The sequence below is a fragment of the Semicossyphus pulcher genome, unplaced genomic scaffold (assembly GCF_022749685.1).
Source record: "Semicossyphus pulcher isolate SPU_LCO1_2020_fin unplaced genomic scaffold, fSemPul1.0.p SCAF_17, whole genome shotgun sequence".
In the NCBI taxonomy this organism is placed as follows: domain Eukaryota; kingdom Metazoa; phylum Chordata; class Actinopteri; order Labriformes; family Labridae; genus Semicossyphus; species Semicossyphus pulcher.
In genome coordinates, this window is record NW_027211681.1 from 23,701,379 (window position 1) to 23,720,296 (window position 18,918).

At 43.7% G+C, this 18,918-nt stretch overlaps 1 protein-coding gene across 2 annotated transcripts in view; it reads right to left on the reverse strand.

The window, feature by feature from the left end:
• The window catches only part of LOC138594546 (voltage-dependent calcium channel gamma-2 subunit-like), a 78,588-nt gene that overhangs the window by 18,845 nt on the left and 40,825 nt on the right, over positions 1-18,918 (reverse strand). For both annotated transcript variants that reach the window (XR_011308445.1, XM_069665679.1), the window contains exon 2: positions 5,415-5,498. Coding sequence is in view for 1 of the 2 variants with exons in the window: in XM_069665679.1 (XP_069521780.1) it covers positions 5,415-5,498 (84 nt within the window). In the remaining variant the exon portion in view is untranslated. The remainder of the gene's footprint in view (positions 1-5,414; positions 5,499-18,918) is intronic.

Consider the following 18,918-nt stretch of genomic DNA (forward strand, 5'->3'; position numbering starts at 1 on the left):
AAGTAAACACTCCGCGGCACGTCTGCTCGGTGAACGGCCCGTTTATGTAGCCACAGCATTAACCAACGCTGGGGCGAGGCGCGAGAACAGGTATAGTTTCTCTTATAATCCACCTCACGTAACGGAGCGCCTGACTCGATTATCCAGCCGACATGATCTGTGACTGCAGCAGTGTCGCGTGCTTGTTAACAGTTTACAGGCAGGTGACACACAGACTCTGCAGCTCAGCGGTCAGTTTAATCTGTGCTCTGATGAAGGCTGCACTGATGTGAAATCAGACGGACTTTTCCTGAAGATTAGTAATTAAAACAAGAAACTGGCTTGTTTTCGTTTTGCATACAGCGTGTTTCACTTAATATGCTTCATTTTTGCACGTCCTGCGATGTGACTGTCTCACACACATGGCAGTTGTGATTGTTAAACGATATATATCGTGCAGCTCTACAATAGATGTTATTTTGCTGAATCCAGCTTTGGTTGGACCTACAATCACCTGTTAGACTGATGCCTTAAGTGCTATTTTCATGCTTTTGCCACTTTCTAACAGTTGAATATATCCCTCAAGTAGCAACTGATAAGTGCTCCCCTGGTCAGCAGGTTTTTTCCAAATAAAATATAGTCAATCTACTAAGTGTATCAGAAATCTTCATCGTATTTGATCCCCGGATGCATAAATTCATTTTTCATTATGAAGTCCAAAATGCTGTTGACATAAAAAGACCCTAATAGTGAGACTACACAAACACCAGCAGCAGCATGACACACAATAAGTTACCAAGCAGCAAAGGTAAAAACCTGTAGGACTATAATTATTATGCACTAAGAGCAGATGTAAAGTCATGAAATAACTTTGAAAAATAACAGTTATGGAATATTTAAAAAGTCCTGTTTTCACTCACTGTGCATTAAGTGCATTGGCACTTAAACATTACGTTGCCTACTATATATAGAAGTTAGAATTTAATGTGATTCAAACCCCAAAAAGAATAATTTAATAAGGTAAAGAATTTGCATAACCAACGCGTTTCCTAAATTGTTTGATCACAGTTGAAGGTAACTATGGCGACACACATAAATGTCTGTATTCATAATTGAATCATCCAGATTTCTGATGAATCTGCTCGGTGGTTCAGACGGGCACACCAGCATGGTCAACTGTAAGCCCTGTCCTCTATATTATGCTGTAATGAAGGGGTTGGGGTGGTGGCTCTGTCCTTTCTCTCAGTGGTTGCAGCTGATAGTACTGCTGCAGGAGGAAGGCTGACTGCTCGGCCTTACATAACCACATGTACAAATTCACCCAGAGAGAGAGGAGGGTGGCGGGTTGAGGCGGCTCGGAGAGCAAGAGACAGAGGGAGAGACTCTTGGGGAAAGAGAGAGAGAGAGACAAAGAATGTAAGATAGAGAGTGTAAAGTAGGGATGCACCAGAGTTCGAATATTTTCTTGGTAAAGCACGAATAATGCGAAGACTTGCGTTTTGAATTTTGAAACAACTGCACGATTAAACACGGCTTTCCACATTATCCATACCCACTTCCTGTTTTCTATATATATCTGAAGGAGACAGGTCATTTGTTTGGATGATTGATATATCCTCATATAACGATTAGTACGATACAGCTGGGCTCCTATTATTGCTCTGCGTGGGTTTACATCGGAGTTAGAGGCAAATCTCGAACATGACTGAATTGGCTTTCTGTCCCGTATTGTTCATTCTGGATTTGCCTCTCTTAACTTTTTTAAGGACACCTTTAAGTGCACTGAAGATATCCAGATCCTCGGAGTCAAGAATGAGTGCTACTCTCCTCCTGAGCTTCTTTATTATGTAATCTTTTTTTATATCATAATCCAGACTTTTTACATGATTGGAATTAAAGACAAGAAGCCTGGGCATTGAAGCATCAACATTTGAGACTTGAGGGAGGTTTGGGAAGAGCAGTTGCATCCCCTCTTTCAGCTACCCTACAAATAATCAAGTAGAACGGCTCAGCGGCCACTTGTTTTATTTGGATGCCTCGAATTGGGCATGCCAAGTTAGTGCAACAGTAGAATGAGCTTAGATTATCACTGAAGATTACAGGAAACCAAAAGCAAAGAGCGCACGAGTCAGTTTGATTGTGCAAGTGGAAAAAATGTTGTTGTGCTCAGAAAACAGAGTAAGAACAGGAGGACAATTAATTAAAAGTGATAATCTCGAAGACTTTCATGTAAATAAATGTCTGTTAAGTCTATCGCTGAATGAGGTAACACAATGGTGACTGAGCCTATGGCCCACTGATGAAAGCCTTTGCAGCATTACAGACCGGGTGTCTGGTGCGACTTTCGCAGAAAAAAATCACAAGCGGCGCCCAGTTAGTGACGCATCTTTACAGCCAGCAGTGGTTGGTCTGCCAGAGAGGGTAGGCGGAGCTAAGCGGCTGCTTTTCCAGTCTCTACAAGTGTTGCGAGTAAACAGTCATCCACTATGGCTGAACAAACAAAGAAAAGATGGATGACTACAGATACAACTTCAAAAATAAGTGAAAATCCAAAGAAAAAGAAACGAACTCGACGCTCAGATGAAGCAAACAGTCTGAAAAGGAAAGCGACCGTCAGCCAGGAAAATCAAGAGTTACAACCGGAGCCAACCATGGACGTCACACATCGACACTGTCTGAATATCTGTGAAGTGTGCTCCTGCAGTTACCGTTTATCGTCATAGAGAATGAAACTGAGATCTTCTGAGATTACAACTTTAAGCACAAATTCCATGCATGTTGGTATGGCAACGTAACCATTTACCTGCAGTGCTTACAGAGACAAGACAAACTTGAAACCCAGTTTGTACTTTGGTATTACAGCAAATACAAGGGCGTTCATCAGTCGGCCACAGGCTCAATCACGGTGTTCTCTCAATCGGCGATAGGTGGTGACATTTATTTCCATGATCCAGATTATAACACACAGCTGCATGTACAAACTAAAACTGGTGACCTCTCTTTCAGTGGACACAGGGTATAATAAATACCAGAGTAACTGTTGATACTGATCTGTACAGAGGGTTAGAGTTAGGGAACATTAAGAAGTCTCAAACCTCACCTAGAAATCCAACACGGTTAAAAAGGTATAAAACCTACAGCCAACATACTAATGCGCTTTTTTTTTTCATGGTTTAACGTAAATTCTTGAAAAAAAAAGTTCACTCCAGTGTATTCTTTTTGAAAACAAACTCGTTTAAAACTTTCAGAAACTTTCCGACTACGGTTCCCTCTCCGTTCTGTTCCCCATTATCCCCTCGCTCCACCCCACGGCCTCCATCCACCAGCTGTCAGACAGGCGTGCAGGCCTCAGTGGAGATGGACAGACAGATGGATGGAAAGCAAGAGGGAGGAGGCAAGGGATGGATGGAAGGAGGGAGGAGAGGGAGAGGTGTGACCCACATAGCAGAGCCTGGAGTATTTATAGAAGACAGTGTCCTAATTGGCAAGCCGCTGGGAGAGCAACAGCACTGCACTGGTACCCTACTCCTTGTCCTTCACCTCCTCAACCCTCCTCTCTCCTTGTCTTTCCTTCTCCATGCCACCTCGTCCTCTTTCACCTCTTAGAATTTGTCTTCTCAAAGACTTTGTTACTGTTTCTGGTGCCTTTCCCTGCTCCTCTTCCACATCACTGGCCTCATACTCATCCTTCAACTTCCACCTCTTACCATCCCTCCTCTTTCTAGTCTCTCCCCGTTTGCACTGCCCTCTCTAGTTTCTCCTCTTTAGCTTTTTGCTTCTCTCTGTCACCAACAACTTCTCATCCTAGCCCTTCTGTTTACTTCCCTCTTCCCTCACTTTCGACATAATTGGCCAGGGCATTGGCTGTTGTCTGTATCTTGGTTCTACACAGATACAAGGCCCTTATCAATTGTCATCAGGGGCAGTGATTTGAGATAGTAGGGCATTACTCTATACTATAATCAACTGACTTAGCCGCTTAGACCATTTCTTAAAGTGGACACAGCCTCTGGTTTTAAAAGTGAAGCTAATGCAAAAGTGCCTTAAACCCTTATTTTTTCTGATGGCCAGCAGGGGGAGACTCAGTTAGTTGCAAAAACCATGCTTCTCTGTTGCCACACTGTTGTCCAAATATGGTCACTTCTGGTTCTCCAAAAATAAAAGATGGCGACGGCCAAAATGCTGACCCTCCATGCTTAAAAAGCGGGTTCACAAACCAGTGAGTGACATTATGGTGGCTAAACGGCCATGTCTTATATACAGGTTATATCATGGTTATCGTTAGCCGTTTTCATGTATTGGTATGGTGAAACATTTTCATTGAAGCTTCATATTTCACTCTGTGATACCTGTGGAGTACCTTAGCATAATTTACAGTTAAAAACTCCTAATTTTTCTCACACCGCTGCTCTGTGCAGGCCCTCATTCAACCTCTGCCTGAAACGACTCAGTCAGCGCTGTCCCTTTAAGAAACCCCGCCCCTACAAGCCCACTTTCTTCTGATTGGCCAGCTCTACGAAGCCTGCCGAGGGGCAGAACTCAGTGTTTGAGGCACGCCTCCTACTCTGTGGCCGTGTTACAGAGCTGTCGGCAAAGAGCAAACTTCACTTTTTCGATTTGAAATGAACTTCTGGTGCTCTTCTCCTTCTGAAAACTAAACACTGATGTCTTTAGGACATTCTGAACCAACTTGTCAAACGTCGAGCAGAGCGGTGGGGTGCAAAACATTTCTGAGGCAGACTGAGCTGCCGGGTGGCCATGTCCTTGAACTGTGCCAGGGGCAGGAAGTTCTGCTGCGTTTCGGGCAGATGCCCAAATATAGACGTCCTCCACTTTGTGACATCACAAAGTGAAGCGTCTGGAGAAGTCTGTGTGAAAGCGAGCGTTCACAGCAGCCTGCAGACGGAGACTTTTTTGGCAGGGGATTACTCCGACATACTTTTACCTACAGATTTGAAACTTCACCCACGTAAAGTGCGGACAGCCAACATTGTAACACATTGTAAAATGTGAAACGGCATAATACCCCCTCTGTAAGGCATGGAGGCCTTGCGGTCGGATGAAGTGAGCAAAGATTAGAAGGATGTAATTTGATGCAGTACAAACAGCCAGAAGATCCTCATCAGGAGTTGGTTTGGGTGGTTGAACGTCCGACTTTATATAATCTCTATTTAAAACTATTGTTATAATTTCATGTTGATTCATATTTAAAGTCTATAGTTTGTTTTTTGTTCTAATTTATGCTAATTGTGTTAGTATTTTGATGAAATGAGCGACACTGCAGAAGCATGTTGCACTGTGTTTGATATGGTTATTGGAAAGGAGAAATTTTAAGGAACAAACACAAAAGACCAGATATACTACAGGCATAAATGGATGAATGTAAACAACACATTTTTGGGTGAATGGATGAATGGATAGAAAGAAGGACTCACGTAGGAAGTATTCTGAAGCGTCCGCCTCATAGTCAGCATCCTCAGGGAAGTGATCTATCTGCTTACACATGCCTTTAAAGGAACCTGCAAGACAGAGAGGAAGCAAATGGGTGAGAAAAGGAGGAGTCATGGGTCAAAGCAGTTAGCTGTATGAGTATAACCTAGAGAAAATGTGCACTTAAATAAGGCGTGAATGTAATGTATATGTTTGTTTCTCTGCCCGGTTAAATGTCAACTTCATTGCAATAAAAATAAGATAATGACGGAGGAAAGAAGAGGGACATGTGGAAGGTTATCAGAGAAAGTAGTTTAAAAACGGGGTTAAAGAAAAGAGGGAGTAAAACTAAAGAAAGATTATTAAATAAAAGGAAAGAAATCAGGGTTAGATATGCAACATTTGAGACAAAGGAGAGAAAGTGTGAAATGTTAACAGCTTTGCAGGAAACACATCACAGGACAGAAAGTGACAGACAGAAGAGGAAGAAGAAGAAGACGACGACAGGAGGAGTTTAATCTAAACGCCTCGGCAGACAGGCGGGAGGGGTGAGGAGGAGGCAGGAGGAGAGAGTGAGCAAAATGCAAATGAAAGAGAGGAAGAAAGGAGAGCTGATAGTGCCGCTCATTAAGAAGAATTGTGTGTGTGTGTGTGTGTGTGTGTGTGTGTGTGTTTAGCTTGGTTCTGCTCCAGTGGTAATTGTATGCCCTCCCAAACCACTGCAATTAAATGGGCCCTTGTTAATTGGCGATTGAAGGACGAAAGACTAGCGCCCGGCTTTCAAATGGGCATCGGTTACACACACACACACACACTTACACAATATGTCTCACACTTTCAGGCACACACACACACACACACACACACACACACGCTCATATACTGTAGCATCAGCCCTATTGTCAAGAGCCTCCCTTGCTGTCTGTCTCGCTCATCACAGCGAGAGCACTTACGGCTAAGTTTCATCATGACCACAGAGGGAAAAGCACTGTTTTACACCAAAGCCCCGCACATTAAAGTGCATGAAAAGAACTATGACAGGACTCCAACACAAGCCTGTTTCATATTTACATATCTTTAATACACTTCAGCAAACACTGCGGCGAACAAAGTGTTTTTCTTCGGGTAGACTTTGATAGATACATTTAAGATGTTTCACCAGGAAGCGGCTCAGGAACATTTCTGCGCGCTGCAAAGTGCTTTCATCATTTTATAATTTCAGTGAGTCGAGCTGTGTGTTGAAATTCTGCTTGCTGAGAGGACTGTGATAAACAACGGAACAGCCTTTTTCATGAGGAAATAGCCTCAAATTCTAGCTATTTGTTGTGCAAATGTGAGGGGTGCTGCAGTTAAACAGACTTGAATTAGGCCTTGTGTATTCTGTGGCTGATTGTTGATAGGCTGAGGTCTCTCAGGTGATGTGGTTTACTCTCCAGTGGACATGATGGAGGTCCCAAGGTTTCTATAAGACTGAGTCATCAGTTTTAAAGACCCCCTCCAGTGAAGTGAAGTTTTTAACCATGTAGGTCTTTAACATTAACAAGATTATTATCTTTTGTTGTCCCTTTGTCTTTGTTGTCCCATAAACCAGTAAAACTATTCCATAGTGAAAGATGGAGCCAGAACTCCTTCCTGTGCTCATCTGTCCAATCATAACACTGACAACAGCCCAGGACTATTTTCGGACATATTGTTTCGTTTCTTGAGGCGGCTTAGGATCAGTCGATTAGCCGGTCGCCTCCCAATTGGAAGGTTGGTGGTTCGATCCCCAGCTCATGCAGTCTACACATCAAAGTGTCCTTTGGCAAGACGCTGAACCCCAAATTGTTCCCAAAGGCATGGCCACCAGTGTGTGAAGCTTGAATGGTTAAAGTACTAATCTCAGCGAGGAAAATCAAGAGTTACAAGCAACCGTGGACGTCACACATGCAACACTGTCCGGATATCTGGGAAGTGTGCTCCCGCAATTACCGTTTATCACCCGGTGCCGCCAAAGAGAATGAAGATCTTTGAGATGACCATTTTAAATCCTGACTGGAGATTGGCACTTTGCATAGCTGCCTCTGCCATCAGTGTATGAATGCGAGTGTGAAAGGGTGAATGAGACATGTAGTGTAAAAGTGCTTTGAGTGGTCTAAAGAAACCAGAAAAGCACTATATCAGTGCAGTCCATTTACCATTCATTCAAACCAAATAATTGTCAAATACTGTTTCTATATGATGCATCTATATCAGGATATTCCCAGTTGTTTGCACACTTAACACAGTTACTATCACGGCAATGACGCGTCTGAGACGGTGTTAAATAGACATATACAGTCTTTAGCCAAAGATGACTTCCGGCTCAAACAGTCGTGTGGTTCGTCACGTTAAGGCACTTTTAGACATCTTGACGTCAGAGATAGCGTTTGTTTCTCCTGCATCACATTTAAGAAGGCTTTTATAAAATCACACCAGCTTACATCATCCATCTGCACCACTGTTTGCACCAAAGGTTCGGGATATGCAACAAAGCAATGCACCACTAAGCGTCAAAACACAAGAGGACGTGGACGACGAGAGCAAACTTTTTTGTGCTTCATGTTAGACTCCATCAGTTTGTTTTGTGTGTATTTATTTTCCTAACATTGTGTAGTGTAGATTTTCACACTATCCTTGGTTGCCAAATCTCTGAAATGGCCATTGGATAGACTGACTCACATGATGTTGACTATGTGTGTAAGCCTACCATTTGCCGCCAATGAAATATAGTGTTCTCCCTCTCCATGCTCCATCAAAACAACCTCCCTCCTTGTCCTTTTTGCAGGGGGGCCTTTGATGCGTCCTGAGTTAAGCGCTGCTAAAGATGATCGGTTCATAGAATTACTACCTAAAAAACCAAGAGCGTTTTTTCCTTAGTGTGGTCTTTTGATGCATTCAGACGGACTATTCTCCACAGCTACAGAGACAGATCTGGCTATATGAGACTAGCAAAGTGTGACCTGGGACGGCTGTTTTGGATCTACAATGAGAGATTTGACCACATTTCTAATGACTGTAGTACTCCTACTATTTTCACACTGCAGGCAAAGGCCCAAATCTGATTTTTTTTTGCTCATATGTGACTCAGGTCTGTTTTTTTCATGGCAGCGTGAGCAGCACAAATCACATTCAAATCTGATTTGTGCCACTTTCATACGTGCTCCTAAATCAGATACAGGTCTGATTTTTTGCAATGTGACCCGCGTCTGAACTGTCACATCGGAATGCATGCAACTTTTACGTCACTCTTGTTCGACGTTCGTCACAATTCTGCGCTGGCAGGAGTCAAACTGTAAATTTAAACATGGAACAAGGCTCCGACTCCGCCTCCCCTCACACCTCTGTACTGAAGTAGCCATTGCTCCAGAAAAAGCCATAATTAACCATTTTGGCTCTCCTTGTTTCTCCTCGTCCTCGTTATCATCTGCTGTCAAATTTGCTGCCTTCCACGCACATCACTCTATACATGAAACTGTAAACGCTGACTTCCATGGCACCCGTGTTCGTTCACGTACGACAGCGTGCTGCGTGTAGTCTTTGTTATTGTTCTTTTATGCATGTGGCTCAGTTCAGGACCAGCTCACACTGCAGTCTGATATTGGCCACATTTTTAAAATAATGTGAACAGCCAAAGAAAAGAAATGTTTGCAGTGTGAGTGCAGCCTTAATGGTGCTCGAGTGCACTTTTGCTGAAGGGACTTTAATGCATCACCTGTGAAACGCCAACTTTCTACAAAATATGGATGAAGTTGTGAAAGGTGCAGAGATAATATTCACCTTTGTGGTAGAAACAGAGCGATTGTTAAGCTGATTATAGTCTCAGGGTGCGTTCACAGCTAAAGTCTGTTTGCCTCGAGTTTGGTTTGTGTTCACACGGCAGCTTTTTACCAGCGGACCAAAAGTTTTGGTTTCGCGAGGAAACTGCTCTCTTATTGGTGAGAATTTCCACGTGGGTGCACTCCCTGCAGTAAACGAAAAGAGGGAGAGAACACTCCTCAATCATACTCAACGCCATCACAGACTTTAATCTTTTGTTGTCCAAATGTTTTTTTTTACTTTTAACCAACACTGTTTCACAGTTTGATCAGTTCCACTCTCCTTTAGTTTCTCACTGAACAGTTTGAATACCTCCGTGTTCTCGTGCGTTTCAACAAGCATTTGTGAACTTGTTTGGTCAGCCCATATTTCTGTTTCCTCGTCGCTCCTCCCCGTCTGTCCTCTACTCATCCTGCTGCACGGCTGCGTGTCTGTCTCTGCTGGTGTAAGCACCCGTTGACAACACACTATGCACTGTTTTTTGGTTCACTTTGGTTCGCTTTCTCACCTGCAGAGAACCAAATTCTGGTCCACTTGGAAGCGAACCGAGACCCGTGTTTTCGGGTGGACCAGAGTTTGTTTGTTTGGTCCGCACCAAAGTCTGAGATACTTTCACACCACCCCGAACCGACCGAACTATCCATCTAAACCCATCAGCGTTCGGTTCAAACGGACCAAACTCAGCTCAGGTGTGAAAGCACCCTAAGTTTAGACATCATAACTCATCCGTGAAGGCGTGTTTTGCATAATTTCTTCTTCCCTTTCCAATCGAGTCATAGCCTGATGTTCCCGTTAAGATGATCTCAAACTGTTTTACAACTGAAACTGGGTCAATGACGGCACAAATGTGAGCAGCGCAGGCCGACACAGATGGCCGCGTACAGCCAGTGTGGTGTGCAGACTTTACAATCCAGTTCATGCAAGTTGCAGTGCAGAGCCACAGTTCAGCTGACGCTTAGACGCCAACGGTCTAAACACGCTGGCTTCCAAATGACTCTTTGCACATCTAGCAGCAGCTTCCATTCACTCCTTTAACATTTACTTTATTGTGTTTTGCATAAGCGAGAAGGGGAAACAGTCATTTGATGTTTTCTCCTGTTTAATGGCTGGTGTCGAGTGCCTATTGGCTCATCCAGCTGGGGACGACCTGCCTGCTCAGATCGTTCATTTTTAACATTCCTGTATGAAACGATTTCTGCTACTTTTCTCCACCAAGCTTACATAAAGATACAGTATTAGAAAACACTCAAAATGGTGTCTGTTGTTGTTGCTAGGAGATGGTACAGTAAAAACACTGCGGTACCATCACTCTCTCTGATTTAATAATAATAATAATAATACCTCTTTGTGCCACTGTTTGCTTTTCACTTTTAATTTAACGGCGTCTCCGCATGAAGACGTCAAACACATCGGTTCACACACTCGCTGCCGGACAGAAACTCCGCTCTCCCTTTCCTCAATCGGCGCTCTCTCTTTCACACTCTCCCTCGCTCCCTCCGACACATGCCCACCCACGCTGCAGCACAAGCACATGTAATCTGGAATTGCATTTTCCCTTCCTCCTCTCTCCTATCTCTCCTTCACACAACCCTCTCTCTCTCTCTCTCTCCTCTATCTGTCTCTCACATGTGCGTGTACCCGGAGGACCAGATTCCCATTTGAACTGAGCTGGCAGCTTTTCCCCCTCCTCTCCTCCTCTATCTCTCTCTTTTCTTTATTCCTTCTGAAACTCAAATCAAGAGCGCACTTTATTGTCTCGACAGGGATGAAAACCTGTGCAGCCCGAGCAGAGCATTATGTCATCATCTGAGATTCACTGATGATATTGACTTTAACAGATGGCCAGAAACCAAAACACATCAAATGGAATGAATTTCCAGCACGCTGTTTTTATTCATTTATGAGCCTCAAAAAGCTTCAGTTATGAGCGTGCTTACACTGCTTGTCATCCGAGCTCTGTGTACCTCAGAACAAACAGTCCTGATAGTCTCTCTTGTCAATCAGCTGCTCTGATTTGTGCTCTGATTTGTGCGACTATGAGACCAGTAGTTTGACCAAGCCAACAGTCTTTATAATATCGATTTCAACTGTTGCTCTTGTGAGCATTTATACTCGTGCGCTGGTGTGTCTGTGTCGCCTGGCAGTCACACTGCAGAAGGTGCAAGACGTTGCTGCTGGAGTGTTTTAGCCGGTGTGTTGAGGGGCTCTTCTTTGAACTGGTGACTGTTGGAGCTAACAAAGGTTGAACAGTTATTTTTACTGAAGTGACTGCACAGAAAATATGAACAAACAATATGCCTACACACATCCATCCATTTTTATCTATACCGTCGTATACCCCGTGTTCACATGGCGCCTTTTTTGTGCGGCCGCTCCGAGCGCTTTGAGTTCAAAATCCACTTGTTTCAGACAACCAATCACATGGCGCTCCGCTCATCACCCTGGTTACCACCAAACATGGAGAAGCAACTTGTTTTGGCCGTTTCTGTCTGCCCGGAGCTAGATAGAGACCGAAAAGCCAGTTTGTGGAAGCAGATCGGCCGGGCCACTGAATGTTGCTGGTAAGTCTTGTGCTTTTATCAGCCTACACATTGTATGCTTATTGTTAGCTCTATAGTAAGTTAAACTCACTGTGGTCATAGAAACAAAACCCGCTTGCAGCGTTTTTTCTCTCACCAAACAAGCACTTCATTGCAGCGCTCCCTAGCGCCCTGCCAGCCCTCTTCTGCCACTGAAAGGCGCTATGTGGACACTGGGCCTTATCCTATTCAGGACCAAGCGGGGTACACCCTGGACTGATCTTGTCAATAACAGGGCTGACACATAGAGACATTCACACATTGGGCAATTTTAGAATCACCAGTGAACCTAACGAGCATGTTTTTGGACTGTGGGAGGAAGCCGGAGCACCCAGAGAGAACCCACGCATGCACGGGGAGAACGTGCAAACTCCACACAAAAAGGCCCCCTATGACGGGACCAGAATTCAAACCAGGAACCTTCTTGCTGTGAGGCAACAGCACTAAGCACTGCACCACCGTGCAGCCGCCCACAAACATTGCAAGTGGAAATCAGCGTTCAAGTTTTAGCAAATGGAAGCAAGGCAGTAGCAGCTACAAACGAATGTAAAGCACAGTGACTTCTGTAGTGTCAGTGTGATGCTACCAATTAGCCTAATCACAGGCATTGGAGTCCACCTACATGTAATGACATGTAGTGACATTTCTTGAGAGGCGCAGGTCAGGCTACAGCGTAGGGTCACCAGCAAAGCGTTCCTCTTCCCGAGCAGACTTTGTTGTTTATACCACATCAACAAATGCAGACAGGTGATTTGCCAAAGCCAAAGTTTTCTGCCATCGTTGTCAAACAATTACACTATATAAAAAAGGCGATCCTTGCAAAGGCCAGTGTAAATAAAAAGCTAAACTGTTAGCTTAAACTCTGGTGTTGATATCTTAACACATTTGCAAGCCTGGACAGACAGCAGCTAGAGTACAAAATAAAAGTCTTCACAGCCTAAGCACTAATTAATTTTTGAGCAACAAATAAACAGGTAGACACAAAACAGTCTTTAATTCACAACCCTTTCCAATTGAATTATTGGCAGTTGTTTCCTTGTTGATTTGTCTGTTTAATAAAGACAGGAATTAAAAACACACCTGAACGGGAAACTCTCACTCACAAGAGAGGGAGCCTTAGTGAAGTTCTGTAAATAACCGTATAGATAAAATGTGTGCCGCTGTGCTATTGCATGTCCTCTCATCTACAGCGCCCCCCCCTCCCCTCTCTGCTGTCGTCATTATTCTGTGTCGCTCCTCCAAATTGCTCCTGTTAAATTAAACATCCTGCTTAAACACGGAGCAGATACTATTATTCTAAGAGCAACCTGCACCTCCGGGGTCAGGGCGGCTCTGTCGCCCACTTATCCTCACAGCGAGAGGGGCCTCTGTGACGCTCCGCAGATGATTTATACCAATAATGTGAGACCTTGGAGACCCCCCCCTGCTGTCACAAGCCAATCAGAGCCCTGCTTGTCGGCTGACCTCATGGCTGTTAAGGATAAGTTAATGTAGTGTGATGAAACACTGGCAGACATCCTGTTATGAAGTATTAACATCCTAACCCACTGCAGAAAGTGTGTGTGTGGGAGAGTGAGAGATGTAATGTAAAGTACAAACGCCCTCCTCTGAACCACTTCTGTGTGTTATGCAAATACTTGGCACTTGGCGTCTTTATTCTTTATGCTAATTATGGCTCGGTCTCTGTGTTTGCTACAATGCCAGTAAAGTAGTCCCTCAGCTGTAAAGGTGGATGAGCATCAGAGTCCTCAAAGGAGACGCAGTGCACGGTAAGGATGGCGATAAGCTCAGTTCAGTCGATGGAAATTTTGTGTGATGCACACAAAATGAGTTCCCTTCTCTGCTTGTTCTATTATTATAATAAATTCATCCAGGAGAGGGTTTTCAGACGAGTGATGCCTCCTCTCGTTCATTTGCAAACATGTACTTGTGTTCTGCACAGGGCTGCCCCCGAGAAGTTGAAGATTACACACACAGAGCAGAGAAGGAGCAAGCAACTTCACAAACCTCTCGAAGATTTTCATTTTAATAAATGTCTATCGCCGAATGAGGTAACACAATGGTGATTGAGCCTATGGCCCACCGATGAAAGCCTTTGCAGTGTTACAGACTGGGTGTCTGTGGCAACTTTAGCGGGAAAAATCCCAAGCAGCGCCCAGTAAGTGACGCGTTTTCCATCAGCCAGCAGTGCTTGGTCTGCCAGAGAGGGTAGGCAGAGCTAAGCGGCTGCTTTTCAGGTCTCTGCAAGTGTTGCAAGTGTTGCGAGTGTTACACGCTCCCCCTTCTGCTTTCCTTCCTCTCAGGTTGCTTGATTGCTTTTGGCTCTACCCCTTGCTGTTGGCTCTGCCCCTCCTATATAAGGCAGGCTGGAGCAGGAGCTCAGTCTCTCTCTGATCCTGCAAGTCTGCACACCATGTTGGTTTAGAACTTGTTTTTCTTTTCCTTTTGCTGCTCGAGGTCTGGTAGTCTAGTTTTCGCGGCTTCATTTCTAGTTGAGTTTATTTATAACTTTTACTAGGTTGGGGGGGGGAAGCTGGGTCCTACGGCCCATGGCGTGGTTGACCCAGACTTCCTCACTCCTTTTGTTCTTTTTGGCCAGACCTCAGGACTCCCATAGTTTTGGTAATTATCATGGCATTGTAAATAAAAATGTTCTTGTACTCGGTTATGGTGTCCTTCATGGTGAGCCAAACATTTCCTTTGTCGTGGCTGTAACACGAGTAAACAGTAATCTACTATGGCTGAACAAACAAACAAAGAAAAGATGGATGACTACAGATACAACTTCAAAAATAAGTGAAAATCCAAAGAAAAAGAAACAAACTCGACGCTCAGATGAAGCAAACAGTCTGAAAAGGAAAGCGACCGTCAGCCAGGACAATCAAGAGTTTTAACTGGAGCCAACCGTGGACGTCACACATGCAGCACTGTCTGGATATCTGGGAAGTGTGCTCCCACAATTACCGTTTATCGCCATAGGTGCCGCCAAAGAGAACAAAACTGAGATCTTTGGGATTGGAACTTTATCCTTGTGTTTTCATTGTTCACAAAGTTTCTAGAAGCCTCCTCCTCTCCGACACAAACAGACCTGGTGATTAAAGCAGCTTCATGGTAAAAATCTGCAACGCTCTTCTTCACAGGTCAAGAGGGGCTGCAAGGTGTGCAGCTGCTAGCTTGGTTTTAGCTGCTCAGCTTCTTTTAAAGTTATGATTCCTTCAGTGTTCATCTTTTACAGGGTCTTAACCAGGAGCCAAATTAGACATTAAATCCAGTAAAAACAAGCACGCACTACCGTAAGCTAACAGCTGACTAAAATCTTTCCCCTGGTTACATCATAAAGATAAAAACGGCTTTAAAGTGACTTGAAACAGCCGGAAAGTGGTCGAGAGGAACAATTTCATGCAGCGATTATGGCAGAGGAATTATTAAAAAGTATTTTTGTGATTGTTCTTGTATGTCTTTGTTGCCTTCACTTCAGTATCGACTGTCACTGCGTGTTTGAGTGTATTGATTTGGCTTGAAAGCAAAAACGTGTTATTGATGAAATACATAAAAAGTGTATGAAAATCAACTCTTTATTTCAGGCGAAAAGCTCTGAAATAAAGAGACACGTTCCCCTCCAAGAGGCAGAGCCGTCTGCAAAGCTTTCACTTCATTAAATGACTTCATTGTGAGCTGTTTTTCATTTTAATCTTTGAACCCGGACAGCCAAATTCATTTCCGCACAATTTCCGAACACATTCGACAATAGAAAGACCCATAAAAGATAATTGTAATAAATGTAGAATTAGATTGTCACCCTACTTGCACTTACTAATTTAGAATAAGCAATTACTTTTCCTGTCTGCAGGCGTGCACGTGTGTGCACACAACACGTCGATTACTTTGATGTGTGGTTGTGACAGAGAAAGACAACTGCTGGGTTCCGCCGCTGAATAAAAAACGGGGTCTTGTCTTTGATATTTTCAGACGGGGGAAATGAAGCAGTGTGGTTGCCGCGGTGCACAAAACAGGAAGCAGCTAATGTGACAGCAGCACAAACGGTTGGTTAATTGTAATTTGGCAGGACATGAGCGGTGTGTGAGGGCACCAGAGAGGACAGGTGGTCGGAGACTTTCCCCTAACCAGGTGTTCGTACTTTGAATCCAAATGAGTTCATCGCTGCTGGAATTGCCTCAATGGTGAAATTAGCGCTCTAATCTGGCAGACCACTACACATGCTTCCAAACCTGATATGGTTTAGCGAGATAATTGAAATTTTAGAATTTTAGGTGTCCGGTATGAGGGAACTCTTGGCGCAGACAGCCTCAAATGTTGGAAAATCAGAGTCAGAAGGAAATTGTCTCAGCTCTAACAGCTCTGAACGAAAGAAAACATTGCCGCAAAGCGACAAACTTATGAAATCCAACATCAGCACCGATAAATTTGATTCACAAACCACACAAAACAACGAAGAATTATTTAGACTATTAACCGTGCGACGATGGGACCAGAAGGTTAGCAGTCAGGGTAACCATCTTGAATGATACTTAATAGCATTTCTCTTTTAAACTGAGACAAACGAGAATCACTGAAACAATCACGTATCATCCCTGTTGTTTGGTTATGTTTGCCATTCATTTTAGCGTCATCATTTCATGTGTCCTGTATGTTTCCTTCCTGCCATTGTGTGTATCCCCGCCCTTACGCCTGGATCCCACAGGATCCGTGTCTGGCGCAGGCAACAAACCCTCAAACCAAAACTTATCACAAGGCAGAACATGATGATTCAGAACACAAACTACATTATTTTTTAACATTTAACAGCAAAGTTTTTCCAGAATTATTCATCTTTGGTGTACCACAGCATGCCAAAGGCTGTATGGTAAAGGTCAGGCAGCTATAAGTACAGGTTAACACACTGCTTACTTTCTGTTTTACAATATCAAGGGTCAATACTTCCTCTTCCACATAATGGAAGGCTTTGGCTGCAGCAGTCGCCCTTGTTTATATATCTGTAGGAACACCTGACTGTTTTAATGTATAATAGAAGCCCAGAGGGCGTCACTGATCCTTAAAAAGAAATATTGCTTTAATGAAGACGCCTGCATTTCTTCTCATCAGCAGCCAGCGAACACACCTGGCTTACCTCCCAAATGCGATCTCTCTGTGTTCGTTGTTTTCTGGCTGAGTATGTGCTCCTGTAACTGAATCTGATATGCTACTATACATGGTCACTTAGATCTGCACTGGTGTCATATATAATGTACAGGAACGTAAGAATCACTAATACTGCTGCTGCTAAGCTCCCATCATGCATTCTTCCTCTGTGCATCCAGCACTACATCTCCCTTCATGCATTTCCCTGCTTTAGAACACAGGGCATCATATATTACACTTGCACTGTGGAAGGTTTTTGTAGTGAGCAGACATAAGAGACCCAAAACAGAGTTTCAGTGCAGCTCCAGTGTTGCAGCGGTTGAAAGTAGGACTTGTTCTGTGTCACCGGCGTGCAGCGCTCTCAGGACAAGAGCGTAACAACTTGCTGAGTGCACACGAGTCTCAAACAAGTGTAAACAGCCTCACTAGTCCCCGAGCCGGGGCAGGACAAAAGTTAGCTCTTAAAATGACTGCAACAACAACAGCATGGCCTGTTCACTGTGAAATTCATTCGCACATACTCGAAAGATAGATGGAGACGTAGTAACTACTTTCATCTTGGTCACAAACCAGACAAGAAACTTATCTGAAGAGGTTGTAGCTGCCCTGCATTTACGTCTTTGCCTCTGACTGACTGCAAACCGCGATGTATTTACTTTCATAGCCGTTTATACGGCAGAGAATGTGGTCATATTTAGGTAGAGGGCCAGCTACAACACCTGGGATGATTTTGGACTCTACAGTTCTTATAAGGTGCTTTGCAGCTGCTCGGTGGTGTAATTCATGCAGCAAAGTTCCCTGAGGTTGAACTCGATGTAAACAATGTGAGAATTTAATCCTCCTTAAAAAATGAATTCATTGGTGGAGGCCATTCTGTGCTAATTAATTTGTTGTAAACGCTTATTGTACCAAGCTCTCAACCAAAAAGTATCATTATGAACATGAATGTGATTCTGCTGTCATGCAAGCAGCTCTGCTGGGCCCACATGCTCAGAATGAGGGCCGTCCCCAATACCTGTTTTTGGGCGTCAAAGCTTCGGCAGCAAAAATGTGATTGTGTACGAAGCTTCGCTGTGATGGGGGGTTCCGACAACGAACACCAGGTGGAGCATCACACGGTAGCAGCTTGCTATATGTTTGATGAATGGAAACATCGCTGCAATATAACGGACATTGAAATCTGCCTTTGATGAACTTGTTTGAATGCCGACAAAGAGAGGTCAAGAAATGGATCCGAGAAACGAAAGATGAACAGTGCACGGACACGCGTCTGAAACTTGTTCACCCGTCCAAACCTCGGACGGCTTATTTAGATATATTGGTTTGTTTAAAAGTCACTACAATGATTAATGTTGGCGTATTATTTCAGTAAGCTAATTCTTATTTTGGAGGGGTTAAAAAGGAAAAAAGAATATTCGAAAACTGAATTTGGCCGTAGATTACCATGGCAACGATAGAAGCTTTAAAGCATTCGGGTCAGCCCTACTCAGAATGACTGTTTGATTATAGCTTGTATGCTGACATTTGCTTCCCAGCACTAACCACAGCAGAGATGAGGCTCATGGGAAATGTGGTCAGGGTCATTCCGTCACATTGTTAGCTGTAGCAATATGTGTTGCAGTGTTTGATATGTTTCAGTCTGGGTCAAAGTGACACCAATGCTGACTTCTTGAGAGTCACCCAGCTAGTGTGGCTAAAAACAAACGATGCAGAAACACTTCATAGTAAGAGTTTATGAATTTTATGACTTGCATTTTGTGCATGATAAAACATGAAGACATAACGTAGTACTTCATAAACACTGATATCAGGAAGGTGCAATATTAAACAGTATCAAAAAGCTGATCTAAGATTCATCTAAGGTTTATCTGTCATCGTAATTAATGGGTTGTTATGATGTTCACGTCTTTGTCATAGTTAGTCAGCAGTAAAAGACACGGCTCATAAAACTGAC